Genomic DNA, 19,010 nt, shown 5'->3' on the forward strand with positions numbered 1-19,010 from the left:
TTGGCTATCTCAGGCAAAAAAACCCAATAGCTGATTATGTTAATTTTCCTTTTATCAGTGCTGATCCGATATGTGGTCGATATACTGGTGTGCCTCTAGTTGATTGTGCTACTGCGGGTGGCACTGGCAGCCAGTGCTATTCCTGGCATTGTGGAGCTGTCCAGCCCCGCCTCTCGGGCCTGAATAATTTGTCATGCCTGAATTATCCAGTGTAATTTCTAATAGTTGTGTGTGTGGTGTTTGTAAACCAAGGTAGTACGAGTACTTATGCATTATTCATTTATTTATTAAATAAATAAACATGAAAGATGACTTGCAAAAGAAGCCGATGCAGAAGCACCTGAAAAGCTTGTTGTTGTTTTTTTGTTTTGTTTTTTGTTATTTTTTTTAATGAGAAGTTCATTTTGTTTTTTTCAAGGGCTGAGGGGAGTTATAATCTCACTAGAGACTAAAAGAGGGAGGATTTTCAGTTATTTTGGACACTGAGTATTCAGCTTTTTATTTAAAACATCAACTCAGGTTCATTGATAAAAGCTTGAGAAGAGGCTCTTTTAAAAACAGAACAAAACAAAAACCAAAGAAGGTAACACTCTTGACCTTAAAGGTTTGCTGCTATTCTAAGGACTCCTCCAGTAAAAGCATAGAAATATTAAGTCTATATTTTTCTAATATATAAAAATCAGAGAAGCTTGAGTTAGAGAACTGTCTTTATTCCCTTTCAAATGTAAAAGAAGGCGAAGGGGCAAAAATATACCAGTCTGTATCTTTTTTGCCATGGGCAACATGTCAAGGGGCATCCTTTATTGAAACATCTCAACAGTTCTTAGGCCTTATCTACACTAGAGAATTTGAGCATGCTAAGTGACTGCATCTCTTGGGTGCATGTGCTAGTGCACCTAGTTGCTGTGGCATTTGAAAGACATGCCTCATACCACTTCTGTACTCCTGGCTGTGTGAGTCTAAGTGCACAACCCAGGCAGGTGTGTAATGGTAAGTTGCTAGTGCAGATGATGCATACTGAAGAACCAGCTGGAATTTGAGTTTTCCTACTATGGTCTCATAGCACAGTATTTGCTTTTTCGGGTGCTGTGTCCAGCGTGATTTTCCTACATTGCTCTCCAGCAGTATTTCACCTGCACAGACTGGATTATTCCCTTGGGCCTCTTCACTTGACTGGTGACTAGTGTTTGGTACCTGAAGCAGAGCTTTTTACATTCAACCTGGTCATTTTTGGGGTGGCAGGACTGAAATAGCTGCTGTTTTTGGGGATGTACCATAAAGCTTCTGGGAACCATGAGAAATTTCCAAGAGGTATTTTGCATGCACCCTTTTCCTAGACAGGCCTTGTGCAGACATGAGGATGCAAATGAAATAAGATTCCTAGCATAGCTGCTCGGTGTTGGTTTCAAGAGGCAATATTACCATCTTAGTTATACGATATTACTTATCAGTGTAGGTGAACCTAAATGCTTGCAAATTCTGTCTGTATTGTTCAGGTAACCTTGTTCTTCCGAAGTATCTATAGGCATGAAAATGCGAAGCTAGTGCCAGCCACATGCTTCTTCATTGTCCATTTTAAACAGCCGCCTCCTGTTTGGAATTTCATTGCCTCGGTTAAAAGGATGCATCACCCTTCACTAATTCAGTGTAGCTCTGAGTGAGGCTGTTTTGTGGGTCTGGAATGGAGAAAAATATGAGTTTTTGGTTCAGGTGGGATCTTTAAGGAAGGGGTTTGAAAAGCTGGCTAGAAATTGTTCTTTGAGATGCGCTTTGTTTGGTAGCTGCTTAACTACTTGGTTGTCTAGTAAATAAGTGCTAGGCATCTTAATTTGTGTTTGGTTTGTATCAGATGTAACTTTCTCTGCATCGGATCTTATTTTTAGTTCCTTTTTTGATTATATCTTTTGTAAAGTGCTAGTTAATAGCACTTGTTTCTTTTTTAAACAAAATCAGTAACATGTTAGGCTTGAAATGTATAGCTTTTTGCATATTTAATTTCCTAGAGTATCATTAACCTGGCTGCAACATAGAATTTTATGCTAGCTTATACTTTTAATGTAGTTTTCGATGTTCCTTTCTTTTCTCATGTTACCTGAATAAGTAATCTAACTTCATTATTCTGTAGGAGAGAGATCTTTAGAGGGTGGAACTAAACACTTTCTTTAGGGTTGGCTTGTTTATGAATTTTCATTTAGCTATCAAATTAAGTTATATTGATGGTTAATTTGGTTTTGTAATGGCTTGCACACTTTAGTCGACTTTTACATTTCCATCACTAATCTTTCTTTTGTCCCCATTTTTATTCTTATACTCTCTGCTTTGCTCTTTCCTTCAGTTACAGGTTCAGCGGTTCTGAGGTTGTGTTTCTGGGGAGAGAACAGGAGGTGTTAGCTGCACTGCAAGGCCGTCCCCTCTTTTATGGGCTGCCCATAAACAGTTTCTACTGCAGTCTCAATGAACCTCAGTTATTCAGGGAAGTATGGAGGCTCTTGGGCCATAAAGTCAGTTCCACATACCAAGGCTTGGACTGTTACGTAGGATGGTTTTAAAGCTTTGTGCTTGGGGCAGATATTCAACTCCAGCTCTGTGATTCCTAGCCAGAGTGCTGCCAGATCCTTTTGAAGGCTGCCTTGAGATGTGAGGTGATAAGCAAATAATCCAGGCTCAGGCTAATCACTGCCTGGATGGTTTCCCCACCACCCTTGTGTTAGGAGGTAAGCATTGTAATATATAAACTGGATGCCACTCAATTCACAATTTTATGGATGGGCCCCTTGAGTTCAGTGGAGTTGAGAACCACTTCTCTGTATATTGTCTGCATGGGAGGATGGGTGGGTATAAGTAGTTACATATTCAAGGATACTTTGGAGACTGTGTCCTGGAGTTCTTAATTTCTGAGTGTGTAACGTCAAATTTTCCATTGTTCTTTTAAATGAAAGCAATTTTGTGATGCATCCTGAATATGAAATCGGACTTGAGAAATGCCCAGATGAGCATTGGTGCCTTTAAAAGGTATTAATCTTAAAAGGTACTGATCTAGTGGTGCTCAACCACTAGGCCATGGGGCTGGATAGCCTGTGGGGCTCTCCACAGGTCTGGAAATTTAGCGGTGGCTGAGTGCTAATAGTGGTAATTGCTACAACTTTGGATTAAACCATGGCAGTTAATACTGCCACCTCTTCCCTGCTGCCAAATTTCTGGACCTGTGGGAAGCCCTGCAGGCCATAGGACACAACCCCATGCATGTGGTCTTTAGTTGCTCTTAATTTTTTTTCAATGTTTTATTTTCTAGGTAGATATGCTTTATGTTTTTGGAACACTGTTTAAGGCAAATGTCACTGTTCTGTATTACTTAACAAGTTTGTCAGTTTATGCCAAAACTAATTGCAGTGAAGAATAACTTTCATGCTAGGTTTAGCTATAAATGACTGCTCCTCATGTATTGTAGTGCAAAAAAGCCCCAAGATTTTAAAATACATCTTTTATACTTTATTCAAAAAAGTGAAAAACATTGTTTAGACTTGTTTGGAAAATGTTCTTTCTCTTGTAGAAATTTCAGCTCAAGCATTTTTGGAAAAGGTAAACCATTGAGAAGGAGAGGAGATATTTATTATGCTCTAATGTTAGTATCAAGCTTGCTATATAACATTGAATTAAAGGTGGAATTGCAGAGAGAATAAACATTGAACAGGAAAACTTGCAGTTTTAGGAAGGATATAACTTGCATACTTGTACTAGAATCAAAAGGAAAGCTATTATTTTTAAATTTCCCTTTGTACCATGTACGATGGTACCATATTTATGTGAGTAGAAGATGACCCTGATTATAAGAGAACCTCCCAATAATTAGATTCTGCTTATGGAAAACTTATGAATTTGTTATAATTTTCCCAGTATAGAATCTAATTATTGGAGGTTTGCCTTGAATTTGTCCCCTTCCCACTGCTACAGTAGGGAAAATAAATCTCAGGGGGCAGGTAGACCCTTTGCTCTCTGCTTCCCCCCAACTTCCCCTTTTCTTTACTGTCAGACCCTGAGCACAAAGAAGTGAGGAGCAAATTTGAAAACAATAAACATGAAATGAAATGTGGCTAAAGTAATTTGCATATAGTACCCATGCACTTAGTTCATTCAGAATTGATGTACGTTACCTTTTTTTTAAACTGCTGTGAGTTTTAGCACAGGTACTCCATAAACACACTTTTGAGCAGTGCTTTGGCCCCTACTTTTATATGTAGTACAAACTGCATGATATTATTCCAAAGCCAAAAGACTCATGATTTACTACAGAGTTCATTGGGCTGGGCCCCAGCAGAGAACAGCATTTCAAGCCATTGTGACCCCATAGCTCAGCACTGTACAGTACTTTAGATAGATAGCTTTCCACCCCCTCAAGAAAGCTGCAGCTCAGCTGTGGGAGTGAAGAGGAAGTAAAAATGTATGCAGGTAGTGGCTCACCATGATTTAAAAAGAGTTGGCAGTGAGGGGGACTGTGCTTAATGGGCTGCACTAACCTATTCTTGTGGTAGGTTCCTATCAGCATGTTTGCCTAGTGTGAGCCATGTGTTTCATAGTGATACTTAGTATTGGCTGCATTTAATCAACTTCATACTTGGTTTCCATTGCTGAGCGCATGCTGCTTTTGGCAGCAGTTTAATAATAGTGGATTTACTGAGATTTCCTTCTATGCGGTTCTAAAACAAAGGGCTTCCCCTCCCCCCCCATGCCAAATGGAGGGGAAAAACTTCTTCGTGTATATGAGTAATTATGGTAGTTAACGTAAATTCAGGTCTGCTGTCTAAGTGTTTGATGGTATGTAGTTTGCTCCAGGGTCTTACCTGCTCCTGGAAAATAAGGACTTGCAACTTTCTGTCAGGTATCAGCAGTAAGGAACTAGAGTATAAATTCGAATTGGATACTTTTTATCTTTTTTTTTTTTTTTTTAATTTAATTTTACCCTGCCATAGTTGATCCCCTGGTGTAAATACCGGAGTCATCTCTGTTGCCAGTTGTAGTTGCAATAGTGGAGAATGAATCTGGCTTTCCTAGGATGCAGACTTCTAGGTGCTAGAACACAGTAGTGAGTTACCAGTTTACAGTGGAGTTGCTGATGTTTATTTGCAAATTTGTTTTTTGTTCCCTGGAAGTCTGACATTGAGCTTTGTCAAATGTGGAGTGCGTACCAAATTTTCTTTCATACCACAGCCTCCCAAATAAGACATGCACCCTGTTTTGTGAAGGTAAAATGAAGACACCCCCCCCCCCCCCCCCAAATCCAGGGTTGTGGCTGAATTCTTGATGCATGAAACAGCATCGCTTGCTCTCCGCTTCCTCTTCAGCCAAATCTAGCAGTTTAATTCTGTCTCTGCTACTGAATTGGCAGCAGGTTTGGACTGAGCATACTCCAACCCTCCATCATTAAGCCGAAGGAACACAGCCCCATGTAGCCATTCCAGCATCTCCTCGGTTCCAGTGCAGAAATCAGCTTCCTTGCTTAAAAAGCACCCCCCAGGTTTTTTTTCATGGCTGGTTTTTGGGGGAAAGAGGTGTGCAATATGTGAATATGGCATAAGCTTGGTTTCTCAAACATGAGTTGCATGATAGATGCTTGGTTGTCTGTTTCTAGGATGCCCATTTTTGCAATAGTTGCTTGTAGGATTTTGGAAAGGATCGGTGCCCATATGTGTTGGGCAGGTTTACTTGTTGGATGTAGCAGAATTGTCATTAAATGGCAAAGTGAATAGCAATAATTGTACCTTAGTAATGTTGCAAGGGACATACAAGTAAGATCACTTAAGCTGTGTGGAAATACTCCATGCCAAAATAATTTATTTGCATACTTAATGAGCCTAGTTTTGTTTTTAATTGTGATTTTTTTTTTTTCTTTGAAACTAGATAGGCCAGAAACATTTTATGGCTTTACACTAGTGAGTCTCAAACAGGGAGCTGTGGAAGTCTGGAGTGCCTTGAGATACTTTCAAAGGTGCTACGGGATGTCACTCAGTATTTGTACCATTAAATGTGCAAGCATAATTCACAAGACAAACCTAGAGATTTCGAATAGGAATCCGCGATGTCAAAAATATGCTGACCTGTTGTTATCTTAGAGTTGTTTGCAATAGAAAATTTACTTTATCTTTCCAAAATAAAAAAAGAATGAGTGACAATTAAAAGCTAATAATTATGGAAGCGTGCCTTGAGTCTAACAAGGACTGTTGTGAGCTGAACAAGGGGTTCCTGGAGTCTAAAAAGGCTCAGGACCACTGCCTTAGTGCAGTGCTTCCCAAAAGACCAGAAGGCCTGACCCACAGAATACAAGTATACAAAAAGTTAACTTTCTAAAATAACTTCCCATTTATAAAATATTTCTTCAATTTTGGACAATTTATTTTTCTAGTGAAAATTTACCAACATCTGCTAACAGATGAAAACCTGAATTCCAGCATATCAGTGCTGTAATTAGAACATGCCATTTGTATACACATAAAATCACTTCTTTCCAAACAAACAGTTGAAATCAGATTTTTTTTTGTTTAAATTTTTCTTTTAAAAATAAACATATGAACCTAACAAAATATTTTGAGACCTAAACTTACTATAAATCAGTAGTTGAAATATAATACAAGCAATCAAACAGTAAGCGCTTGGTGCCAAGGGGCTTTTTTACATGTGTAGACGCCACAGCGCCGGGCACTTTGAAGAGCACCCGGCGCTGCAAAGCATAGAGTTGTAGAAGTGGTGAAATGTGCATCAGCACACAGAAAATGGCGGTGTGCTTTTGAACTAACACACCTCAGCAGTGCTTTAGTTCAAAAGTGCACCGCCTCCATTTTTTTGCGCGCTGACGTGCGTTTCTCCGCTTCTACAACTGCATGCGGTGCAGCAATGTGCATGTCAACTTGCGTGCGGAGCAGGCGCGATTAAACAATCAATTGAGTCATATCGCGTACGGAGCAGAATCGATTAATCGAGTCTGCTCCGAAGCGGCGGAGCTCCAGTGCGTCGCGGGACAAAGGTATGTGTATAAATGCCCGAAGTGTCTTTTTTTTTTTTTTTTTTTTTTTAAACCTGATTACTAAATTAGTGGAAATCATTGGCTAAACATCTCAGAACAGAGTATTTTTGATATGTTATACCACTACTTAATAGTGGTAGCCTCTCTTGCAAGTGCAGAAAGCCTTTGCTTCAGTTTGTTCAGTTCACTTAGTTTTGTCACTTGTTTGTTCAAAGTTGAGAAACCAGTTGAGTCTAAAAGGTAGAAAAGCATGTTTTCTTATTTTCAACTGATAAAATGGAAGTGCAAAAGCATGACATCCACTGGTTCTAAAATTTTGAAGGATGTGTGATTAAAATTGGTTTAGTTCATTAACTTCATATAATTCTCTCTATTAAAAATAATGATCAAGGCAAAATATAGTATAGCTTTTTCTTATTGTATTCAGTGTACTCAAGTTGGTTCTATTTGACTAATAACTAAAAAAATCAAGTTTATTGAATTGAATCTCAATTTCAATTCAAATGCAGCTTGACACAAATAAGTCAATATAATCTAATAAACAAGAAATGTATCAGTTATGTAACACAACAAAAATGTGGAAATTAAGAATTTGAAAAAGTGTATGTTAAATAAGATAATTGCTCAGATGTGTAAAGTTATAACATACCTTGCTTGTTATCAGCGAAGAAATATCAGAATTACTGTGAAGCTCATGTTTTAGCCAAGCACGAATCTGTCTTTTGGAAAATAGCTAAAATACAAATGCCGAACAAGAATAAAATTTGGTTGTTAAATCACAGATTTCAGTTGCGGTTTTAATCCTCCTAATCTGCAATTGGTTTGAATCTCCTTTATACGAGGTATTACAAATCAGTGTTGCTGAACTTTTTTTTTTTTTTTCCCCCAAATCAAAACCTGTTCGTGCAAGGTAATTTGTCTACCCAGATCTTTTTTGTATATATGACACTTCCCTGTTGAGAATTATAAAAACTTTTTGTATAAAAGTGTCTCTAAAAAGATCAAACATGATGTCAAGGTATAAGTGCCAGGACAATGAGGGCCTCAAATTGGTTTTGATGTGCTTTAGATCATTTTCCCCTGTACTTTGATTAAAAACAAATTTCACTTCCAAGCTATGATCTCTTCATGCCTTATTACACTGTTCTAAAGTAGGTGTATTTTTCCCCCTAGGTTTGCCCAAGACACAACACACCTGACACTTTCTTTGATCATCTTTTGTTCGCTGGCCTGAAAAGTGTAACTCCAAAAAAGATTCAAGACATTGTTCTGAAAGAAAAGGCTGTGACACATGGACAATATGTCTATTACTAACACACCAACAAGTAATGATGCTTGTCTGAGCATTGTTCACAGCTTGATGTGCCATCGACAAGGTGGAGAGAGTGAAACTTTTGCAAAACGAGCAATTGAAAGTTTAGTTAAAAAGCTAAAGGAGAAAAAAGATGAATTGGATTCTTTGATTACAGCTATAACTACAAATGGAGCTCATCCTAGTAAATGTGTTACAATACAGAGAACATTGGATGGAAGGCTTCAGGTTAGTCCAAATGCAAAACCTGATGGTTTTTTCTCTCCTAATGCTTGTAGAGTGGGAGTACAAACAAGTGGAACTGGGTTTAGGGTATACTGAAGAGTAGGAGTAGTGGCTCCTCAGCATAAGTTTGACCTGTAAATCCATATGCAGGCAGTTTGGAGCTCTGGGGCTTGCTCCATTAGTTCCTGTAATGGAACTAATGGAGTTTGTAGGATTGGTAGGTTTTGGGCAATGGGAAGATCTAGTGGTAGTGTGATAAATTTATACCACTAGGGGCACAGGCTAGTGGGCTTAGCATATTTCTTCATAAGGTATTTTTGTTACTTTTGCAGAAAGGCTTAAGCTGCATCTGTACTATGGCCTGCTTGCTTAGGTTTGACAGGGTCATGAAGAGGTAGAATCCCTCTTTGATCATTGATATGGCAGTGCTAGCAGAAACCATGTTGTTGTTAGCATAGTGTTGGGGTTGGTTTTCCTATACCAATGTGAAGCTCATTTTTGCTAGTATAGCTGAGTCCACCTTAAGAGCACATCACTCAGCATGGTATAACATGCTGGTGTTTATTTCCCTACTGGTAAAGCCCATATACTAATGATGCAGATTATTTCCACAGAGTTTATACGTGCCATCTTCCTCCTTCCCAAAGCCACAGGTCCCGCAGTGTTCAGGCTAGGGAGGATGGAACATGGCTTGCCCTGTAGCATCTATTTTATTTTGTACAAAGGCTTCAGTTTCTCAAGCATATGGTAAATGGCTTGGCTGCATGCCACATGTTGCATATAAGAACAGTTTTCACATCTGCTAAGATGTTTTCCATTAATTTTTAATCTGGGGATCGAATTCTACTGTTTTCCCCGTAATTTTTATTTACAAGCATGTGGAAATCTAAATTTTTCTATTTTATCAGACCACTTTTGTTGTGGCTGACGGCTTATTTCCAGTGTCGTCTTTTGCAGCTTGTTGTGATTATTCTCAGGATAAAATACATTAATTTCAGTTCCCATGGGGTTTCTTTTTGGAATATTTATTTCTATTGGATGCAGATTTATTTATTTATTTATTTATTTATTTTTATTTTTTTGGAGAAGAAATGTATTCCTACAATTTTTTTTCCCTTAAATTTTGAGGATAGGGGAAAGTCTCTTCTGGGACTGGTATCTGCTCAGTTTTGGTCAACTTTATTCCCCATTCACGAAAGCAAAATCTTCCTTTTACTTTCTCAGTGGAGTTTTGTATCTTTAACTTTTTCTAGGTGGCTGGTCGTAAAGGGTTCCCTCATGTGATCTATGCTCGTCTTTGGAGGTGGCCTGATCTTCACAAAAATGAACTCAAGCATGTTAAATATTGTCAGTATGCTTTTGACTTAAAATGTGACAGTGTCTGTGTGAATCCTTACCATTATGAGCGTGTGGTGTCCCCGGGCATCGGTAAGTAGGCTGTTGATTAAAGTGGAACACTGGAAGTGAAGTAAAAATACATTTTACTTTGTTCTAGGAAATATAGGTCTGAAAGAATACATGAGTTTTTAATGTTGAAGATAGTGTGCTTTGGAATTTTTTTTACCCTTTTTCATGTACCTTCTCTAGTGGAAATAGTTACTTAAGTTTAACCTGATAATAAACAGAAGATATAAGGGAAAAAAATTCAGTTTCTTTTAGAAGACATAGGAGTGATTGTATGGCTTGCAAGGAGTGGTGGAGAAGCACAGTATGGGAACTTATAGCCTGCAATGTTTTAGTTTATAGAAATGATTATGAATGCATTTGCATTATCATTTAGTAAACTATCACTATTTAAGGATTCTTTTATTTATCATTTTTTAAGACTTTTTTTTTTCCTTTTTAAAAGATCTCTCAGGACTGACACTGCAGAGTTCTGGTAAGTAGTTCATTGCTTATAATTGGTATAGGCTTCCATGTAAGAAGTGAACTGGACTGAACTTTAAAAAGCACAGGCTATTAATACATGTTACAGTGGATTAAAGTAAGATTTGTTGGTTTACTCTGTTTAGGGAAACCTTTCAAAGTACTGCATGGGAGATGCGATGTGTGCATCAAAAACCCAAAGGTTTCAACTTATCTTTTGTTGCCCTCTCAGTTGCTTTTTAAGTTTTCAAAAACTCTCTCATTTGGGTTAAGACCAAGCATGGAAAGCTGTAAGCCACAAATCTGGTGTTTGTAAAACAGTTGGTCGAGTTGCTAACTGTTGCTAAGAGTAAACGATATTCTCCTGTTTTAAACCAGTACTTAAAAGAAAAAAAAACCTGCACAAATAATTCAGACAGTTTTTCTGCAGTGTGTATGTGGCAGCCAGGTGGAATACAAGCAAATTGGTAAATTGTGGGAGAAAAACACTTAAAATTTACAATTAATTAACCAGATAGTTTGTGTACACTTTGGCAGCTGTATAGATTTAGGGAGAGCCCTCCCATAGATGCACTGCACCAAAACTAGACTTTCGTTTTTTCTTTTTTCCTAAAGGAAATAAATGTGGTAGGAGATTTGGACACTGGGGAGGGAGAACTTAAGTATCTAGAAGCTTTTGGGTCTGAATCACTTGAAATCAAATTGCTAACCTTCACACGCTTTAATTCCAACTTTCCATTCAGCCCTGCTCTCTTCTCTAGTCCTGTTCCCATGCAACAGGATTAGAAGAGGTCATTTGAAAAATGAGTTAATCTGTTCAGTACCAGGCCTGAACTATATAGTCCAGAACCTAATAGGTGTAGTGGTGTTCTGCTGTTTCACTATAAGTACACAAATGAAAGTAGAGAACTTAAGACAATTTAGTATACTTTGTGTGTGTTTTTAATTTCTTAAGGAAGCCAATTTAAAACAATTTAATGATGGCTTAATGCCCAATAAGGAATTTCTAAGTTAGTTCTTAGAGTAATAGTAACACACCACATTGCACATGAAAACTGTTCTAGATTGATGTTTATACTGTTAAATACGCAGTGGGCTCTATTTTTTACCTTAAGGTGAATGTTTCCAGTTGGTCATGATGGGAGTTGCACAAAAGTAGCTCAGTGAAACTTGAGGAATAGTTAATATGCTGTAGTGGTGGATTAAGGTTATTATGAGAGAGTTACACCTTGCATATTCTGTTTTAGGTACTTGCAGTGGTAAGATTATAATTTTATTATAAGCTTGGCTGCTCGGCAGTTAGCCTGTTTGCATTTTGCCCCATCCTCCTCCTTGGAAAAGAAAACTAAATGCTTTCTGGATGGGTCTAGCTTTTTGAGTAAATTTGTACTTCAGGAATAGCAAGAGAGTTCCTAATTCTGTGCAGGTCATTCCGTTCCTCTTCTTTAAACTGATACAATACTGGATGACTTGCATATTTGTAATCTGAGGACATTTCCCAAAATACAGTACTGTTCATGTAGACCATGCTTGATTGCTTAAGCAGCTTTAATAGTGTTGTAATTTGTTTGACAGTGATGCTGCTCAGTTTTACTCGTGGTAGCAAAAGTGAATTTATACTCAAGGATTTAAACCTTCATTTCTTCACAGCTCCATCAAGTATGCTGGTGAAAGACGAATATGTTCATGACTTTGAGGGGCAGCCATCGTTATCTTCTGCGGAAGGTCATTCAGTCCAAACCATTCAGCATCCACCAAGTAACAGGGCAGCCACAGAGACGTACAGCACCCCAGCAATGTTAGCTCCTTCTGAGTCTAGTGCTACGAGCACCACTAATTTTCCCAACATTCCTGTGGCTTCCACAAGTAAGATAAGATAACAGCTGTTTTTGGGAGTATTGAAAACTAAATATTTGAAGGGTCCAATGATGTGATGTTACCTAAAGTAGGCCTTGCTTTGGAAACTTCCTCTTATTTTAGTAAAACATGGTTTCAGTCACAGGGTAACCTCACTGTCATAGGTATTAACGTCAGATTTAACTTGGAGTCCGTGACTTTTTTCCATCATACTCTGTGACTCCAAAATCTGCACCTGAATTTTGTAAGGTATAAGAATACTGACATTCTGTTATATTTGGCCTAATCTTATTCTTCAGTTTTGTTGCTGTTTCTAAGTAGGGGTGTGATAAAGATCTAAGTAGAGTGATAAAGATTTTTTTTTGGCCAGTACTAATGGTCGATTATTAACCAGCCTTATTGGCTGATACCGATCCGATTGCTGATATGCAGCCTAACTGCTTGGAGAGCAGTGCCTGGCCAGCTTTCTAATGCAGCTGTTTTGGAACTGTAACATACTTTAGAATTTCGTATAAAAAGGTGTTTTTTTATTCCTATAGTAAAGTCCCAGCTGAGCCTCATTTTACTGACTAAACACATTTTAACTCTAGCAGATTCTTGCCATGATCCCAGTTCACTGGAATATCAGACAAAATTTAAGGTTTTCTGTTTACAGGGCAGTAATATCTTTCCATAAATCTCAAACTTCCCACTTTTTCTCTGTAAAATGCTAAAGATATGGGGCAGTGGGTAGTTTAGGGCTGGGTGAGTGATGGGGGATGTCAGAATTTGTCAGTGCTACGTCTCTGACCTTAAATCTTGCCTATTTTTGCAATGACTAAAATGATAATTGATGAATAAAGTAGCCTATTTTAAGTTAAGAGCTGAAAAGACAGGTATTACCTAAAATTCAGTGTTCATTGAACTTGACCTGTGTTGACAGTTTTAGTTTCTGTGGGAGTTTTGAAGTGGTGATTTTTGGGAATTCCTTGAATAAATGAGTCTGGTTCCCTGCATCTGCATGCAGTAGCTCAGGAAGCTCCTTCCAGTTCTGTGTTGAAGGGGTGAAATGCTTTCATCTCTAGAGATGGCCCTTTTAGGTCAGAATTAAGGGCTATTGGCAGAGCAGTATGGGAAAGCTTATACTGCGGGTGCGTATATTGCAGAAACTAACCTTTAGCCACATACATTTACTTTCTGGTACTGTTAGGCCATTCAAATTGCATGGAAAATTTCTTGAAAATAAGCAAGTGGTTGGAGGTAAAAGCAGGTGAGGGTGTGTGTGTGGGGGAGGGCGGGGGGGGGGTATAGGGTGTGATGCAGTAAAGAAATATCCTAAACAAGAGATGAGTAAACAAAGATCTTGTTTCCCCGTTGGAGAGTATCTTGCTTTAAGCTATCAGCTAATTTTATAAATAAAAGTACACCTATTTGCTTTCTCATTTTCTCTTGTAATATAATGTATCCTAAACTTGTAGCAGTTACACTGTAATAGCTTGAATAATTGTGAATGTGCATTTTCCTTCCCAAACATGCTTTTTTTTAAAGCTAGAAAAGTAGAACATTTATAATGGATAGTATGTTGTTTTTTGTTTGTTTGTTTTTTTTTTTTTCCACCAGGTCAACCTACCAGTATATTGACAGGTAGCCATAGTGATGGACTCCTGCAGATCGCGTCAGGACCTCAGCCAGGAGCACAGCAGAATGGGTTTGCAGCTCAGCCAGCTACTTACCATCACAGTGAGTTTCCACGTATATGTGCCGCCTTTTTGAAAACCTGTTTCCAAAGGTTCAGGAGACGCATAAAATTAGAAATGAGATGGGGGGCCGGAAAACTCCTTTAAAGCAAACTAGTCATTTCTTCTTTTAGATAGTACTACAACTTGGACTGGAAGCCGAACAGCAGCCTACACACCTACTATACCTCACCATCAGAATGGACATCTTCAGCATCACCAACCTATGCATTACTGTAAGTATCTCTGGATTTTCTAATTTGTATTCTTTCTATATTCTGTTTCTAGTCTAATTTCTATTCTGTCTGTTGATAACTTAGAATAATAGTGGAGTCTCTTGGTTTACTCTCAGAACTGAAATTATTTTATAATATTACAATTCATGTGTTTAACTTATTCTGAAAATTAAAGAACAATTCTTCATGAGCCTTCTACTGCATTAAAGTAGTCAAAAGCAGATTAAAAGCTTAAATATATCTATATGGCACTGTACAGTAACTTAAAGAACCTGTCAGTATTTCCCTTCTAAACCTCTCTTTATAGGGCATTATAACTTGATTAATGTCTTTCTTTGTGCCAAACAATGCATGGTAAATTCTGAAGTTGCTTGGACTCTACTTCAGAAAGGTCAAGTTTGTGACCTCCGCTTGTTTTCTTTCTCTGAATATTTCTGAAGATTTTATTTCCTTAACTGAAGGTACTTGGATTACGTTAAGAAAAGCTTGTCCTTACCAACTAATTGATTTAACAACTTTTTGTAACTTCTCAGCTGAAGAATATTCCCCTCCCTGTATAGCACAAGAGGATATTTGGCATGAATATCGGGGCTTAGTCCCATCCTAGTTTTGCTTCTGTATTTGTTTTAGACCAGGGTTGTCAAACATAGTCTGTGGGCTAAATACAGACTGCAGAGGTGGGTCATCTGGCTGGCTATCTTCCTCTGAAATATCTTCTTGAGACTTTCAGCACTGCCCAGCGTACTGTAAATCAGTCAGTATTGAGCTAGCCCAAGGCCTCTTATATAACCTCTTCTCTATCTGCTCTGTGTCTTCATACTTCTCTCTTCTCAGCTTCTTTCTTTCTTTTTCTTTTGTTTTGTATTAGATCTTCTTGATGAGAGCCACTTGTTGTTTTGTTAGTCCTCCTGTCTCTGTCCCATTTTCTGTCCCTTGCTAACACAGCTGAAATGAAAAATGGCAGGGTGGGGAGGCTGGCTCCTTCCACTGTACAGACTTTGTGGGGGAGGAAACATGAGGGGCCTGTGCCCCCCAGACCTTTTGCGTTAGGCTGGGTGTTGCAGACTTGGGGCTCCCTGCCCTCCCTCTGAGGCCTCCATAATCCTGTGGGTGGGATCCATTGGACTGGGGAAGCTTGGTGCCACCGCTTCAATCCCTGCATCATCATGGCGAAGCAGCTGGGATGGCGGCATGGCGTTGTGCCCCTCACTGCTGCCAGGCGGGCAGGGGTTACCTCGCCATGGCAGCATAGAGTTCTCAGCGGCAGCAGTGAACTTCTGCGGCTGGTCCCACTCTGCCCTGCCTTGTTGGGTCCCACGCATTGGGCTGTGGGGGCCCTGCAGGGAGGGCAATAGGGTGGGGAGCCCTGAGCCTGCAGTGGGCAGCCCGCATTCTCATGCTGTCCTTTTTCCCCCTCCCTCTCCCCTCTGATGGGCTCTGGTTCTGCCCTGCAACCCCTGGGGTAGGGGGAGTCACGCTCTGATGCAGCAGCTGCTGCCTCCTGCAGGCAGCAGCTGATGATTGGGTGCTGCTGCAGGGAGCATGGGGGTGCAAACCTGGGTCCCTGGTCCTGTAGCCCTGGCAGCTAGTGCCCCTCTCCAGCAGGGCTGGGAGGGCAGGGGGCTGTGCATGGGGAGTGAGGGGCACCAGCAGGGCCCAGGCGACTGTGGGTGGGGAATGAGGGGCAATGGCTTGGGCAGGGCATCAGCATATTGGGGCTGCTCAGCACCACAAAGCAATGAGGGAAGGACAGCTGTCCTGGTGAGCAAAGGGAGCTGGGGAAGCTATGATTTTTCCATTACAAAAACTCAAAATCAAACACCAAAATTTATAGGTATTTAGAATTAATTTTATTATAGTGATTGAGGCACTGGTAGGGTTTCAGTCGGAGAATTTGGGTGGCTTTAAAATCAGAATTTGCGATTTTTAAACAGAGAAAATTAGGATCCCTGAATAAGGAATTGTCACATCTTGTATATTTGTGCTAACTGTAAATCAGAGACTGTGTTTATGACGAGGAAAGCAAACAAGTGCTGTATGCTCCAAGAGAAATGGAGGCTTCTTTATGGAAGCAAATGGAAAGCCCACAGGTTTGATTTGTAAGCCAGCAGTGGCTGTTTCCAAAGAACGTAGTGTTAGGAGATCTTATAAGTTCTTGAAGAAACGGATGTGGAACACTGCAGAGAAGTGGCAAGCGTTTGCAATTATCAGCCTCTCTAAGCACAACAGCCTATAGACTCTATCAAGCCTTCAGTCAGTGCAGATGTAGTTGGGGATCTTCCGGAAGGGCTAGACATTTTTAAATCTGCAGGTCAGGTGGCCTCAACCCAAGGGTGTTGAGGGAGCTGGCAGGGGTCATCGCGGAGCCTTTGGCCTGGCTGTATGAGCATTCGTGGTCATCTGGCCAGGTGCCGGGGGACTGGAAACTGGCTAATGTGGTCCCTATTTTTAAGAAGGGGAGGAAGGAGGACCCAAGTAATTATAGGCCTGTAAGCCTCACCTCGGTGCTCAGGAAGCTCTTGGAGAGGATCATCAAGGAGCATATCTTGGGGGGCCTGCAGGGGAGATCATGCTCAGGGGCAATCAGTATGGCTTCACCAAAGGCAGGTCCTGCCAGACCAACCTGATTGCCTTTTACGACCAAGTAACTAAATCCTTGGATGATGGTGTCGCTGTGGACACAGTCTTTCTAGACTTTAAGAAGGCCTTTGACACTGTCTCTCACCCCATCCTCATCAATAAATTAAGTGACTGCGGCATTGATGCCTGCACAGTTGGATGGGTAAAAAATTGGCTGATGGGGCGCACCCAGAGAGTAGTGGTGGATGGGTGGTACTCAACCTGGCGAGATGTGAGCAGTGGGGTACCCCAGGGCTTGGTCCTCGGGCCCGCACTGTTTAGCATCTTCATCAGCGACTTGGACGAGGGGGTGGAAAGCATGCTGTCTAAGTTTGCTGATGACACTAAGATGTGGGGCGAGGTGGACATGCTTGAAGGGACAGAGAGGCTGCAACTAGATTTAGACAGACTACAAAAGTGGGCAGACGAGAATAGGATGGGGTTCAACGTAGACAAATGCAGGGTGCTGCACCTTGGGAGAAGGAATCCACAGCATACATACAGGCTCTGCTTTTTTATGATTCTGTAATTTTTTGGCAGTTTGTTCATAATCAGCAAAAATATATTTTTGATCTGATTTTCAAGTGTCACTATTTTCTTTTGCCTGGTCCTTACTCTATATTAACCTGTATTTGCAGTACTGGAATTCAAAATTCTTGCTGATGCTCTATGTACTCTATACATATTTTCAGTATTGACTTAGTTTGGTGATTTTGAAAAAACACATTAATGCATGAATTTGGATGCTGATTACAGGGAGGCCAAAGAGAGGCCTGTGTACTTTGGACAGTCTTGTCCATTTACCATTATCGACTTTTTTTTTTTTTTGGTCTTTTGCCATCCTTTTTAGAAGCTATTCTTTTCCCACACTGTCTTGCATAAGACCTCCACGCTTAAATCCCTCATGAAAGCCTATTTCTGCTCTGACATGTTGAAGGAGCCTAGTCAACTTGTACTCATACCTGCTGTTTATCACTGTTAAATTGGCCTGCTGTGCCAGACTAAGCTCTTTCATACAGTCTTTTAAAATGGGAGAAAATTAACTTTTCTACTTGCCAGATGAGTCTTATTCCAGGTAGAAATAACATTCAAACGTGCATTGCCGTGTAAAATAAAGTGCCTGTTTGTTTTTTTTTCTTTCTCTGTCTGTGTGTTAAAGGGCCAGTTCATAATGAACTTGCATTCCAGCCTCCTATATCAAATCATCCTGGTAAGTACCTTCTTCTAAAGAATTTTTCTGGACCTAGTAGAAAACTAGCTTTATGTACTTCAGGTCCTCTTATCTCTTGTGAAAGCCGTGCCAGACATGTTTTCAAACCTACAGGTGCTTTTGAGGAAGTATTTTTATCCCGTGTGCTGTCTGTGGTCCCAATATGAAAGTCCAAATCCAAAAACAACTTTACCCAAGGTGGACCTAAGCTGGATTTTAGGCACCAATCCAAAGCTGCAATTCTGTAACGCTTACTCAGCTGCTACCTAATCTGGGAGGCGCCCTAACGCCTTTCGACTTTGGTATTAAAACCTTCCTCATGTGTAAGCCCCACTGGGATCCCTGAACTAGGCTTCCCTCTGCCTGTGTTGCCTGAAGGGCTTGATCCAGTAGGAGAGCTCTGACAACACCTGTTGCACACCCTGGGGTCATGTTCATACACACGAGTGTGTGGTAACTGTGACTTTGTTATATAATACAACTAAGAGGATGGCACTAGTGTTGCTGCTGTTCCCTCTTCCCATTATCTGATGCCTTGCGGGGGTTGTACCATTTGACCAGGATGTGAGGGGTCAGGATTTGGTTCCTGACTTCGACAAGACATAAACGCACATCTTCCAGGAAACTTCTCTGACTACTAGAATTTGGACTGTTGTGGCATGAAAACCACCTGTCCTGTTGAAACCATCCCACTTTGCATATACCTTCAGTATTTAGTCAGGATAAAGTGAGAACAAAGCAAACAATGATTGTAGCACCTCTGGCAGAAAGAAGTTGTGGGTCTTGCTCTCTGTTCCATGGACTGTTCATGCATAATTCAAAGACTGTATCAGGTAAAATGCATGAACAATACTTGGCAGAAGTTTCCCTCTTCAGGGAATTGATGTGCACAGGACAGTGACATAACTTCAACAGAAGATGTGGAACGTGGCCCTGTCCCGAGGAGTAGCCTCTA

At 40.2% G+C, this 19,010-nt stretch overlaps 1 protein-coding gene across 4 annotated transcripts in view; it reads left to right on the forward strand.

Annotated features, from left to right (window-relative positions):
- Positions 1-2,335: 2,335 nt before the first annotated feature.
- The window catches only part of SMAD4 (SMAD family member 4), a 23,236-nt gene continuing 6,561 nt past the window's right edge, over positions 2,336-19,010 (forward strand). Inside the window, exons 1-8 of one of the 4 annotated variants that reach the window (XM_025214878.1) lie at positions 2,336-2,714; positions 8,189-8,555; positions 9,806-9,980; positions 10,402-10,431; positions 12,069-12,284; positions 13,875-13,994; positions 14,125-14,226; positions 18,005-18,055. In XM_025214878.1, coding sequence (XP_025070663.1) covers positions 8,307-8,555; positions 9,806-9,980; positions 10,402-10,431; positions 12,069-12,284; positions 13,875-13,994; positions 14,125-14,226; positions 18,005-18,055 — 943 coding nt within the window. In that variant the 5' untranslated portion in view covers positions 2,336-2,714; positions 8,189-8,306. Of the gene's footprint in view, positions 2,715-8,146; positions 8,556-9,805; positions 9,981-10,401; positions 10,432-12,068; positions 12,285-13,874; positions 13,995-14,124; positions 14,227-18,004; positions 18,056-19,010 lie in introns of those variants that run through there. The other 3 variants (XM_025214880.1, XM_025214877.1, XM_025214879.1) reach the window with 3 other exon arrangements.

The sequence above is a fragment of the Alligator sinensis genome, unplaced genomic scaffold (genome assembly GCF_000455745.1).
Source record: "Alligator sinensis unplaced genomic scaffold, ASM45574v1 scaffold24_1, whole genome shotgun sequence".
Lineage (NCBI taxonomy): Eukaryota > Metazoa > Chordata > Crocodylia > Alligatoridae > Alligator > Alligator sinensis.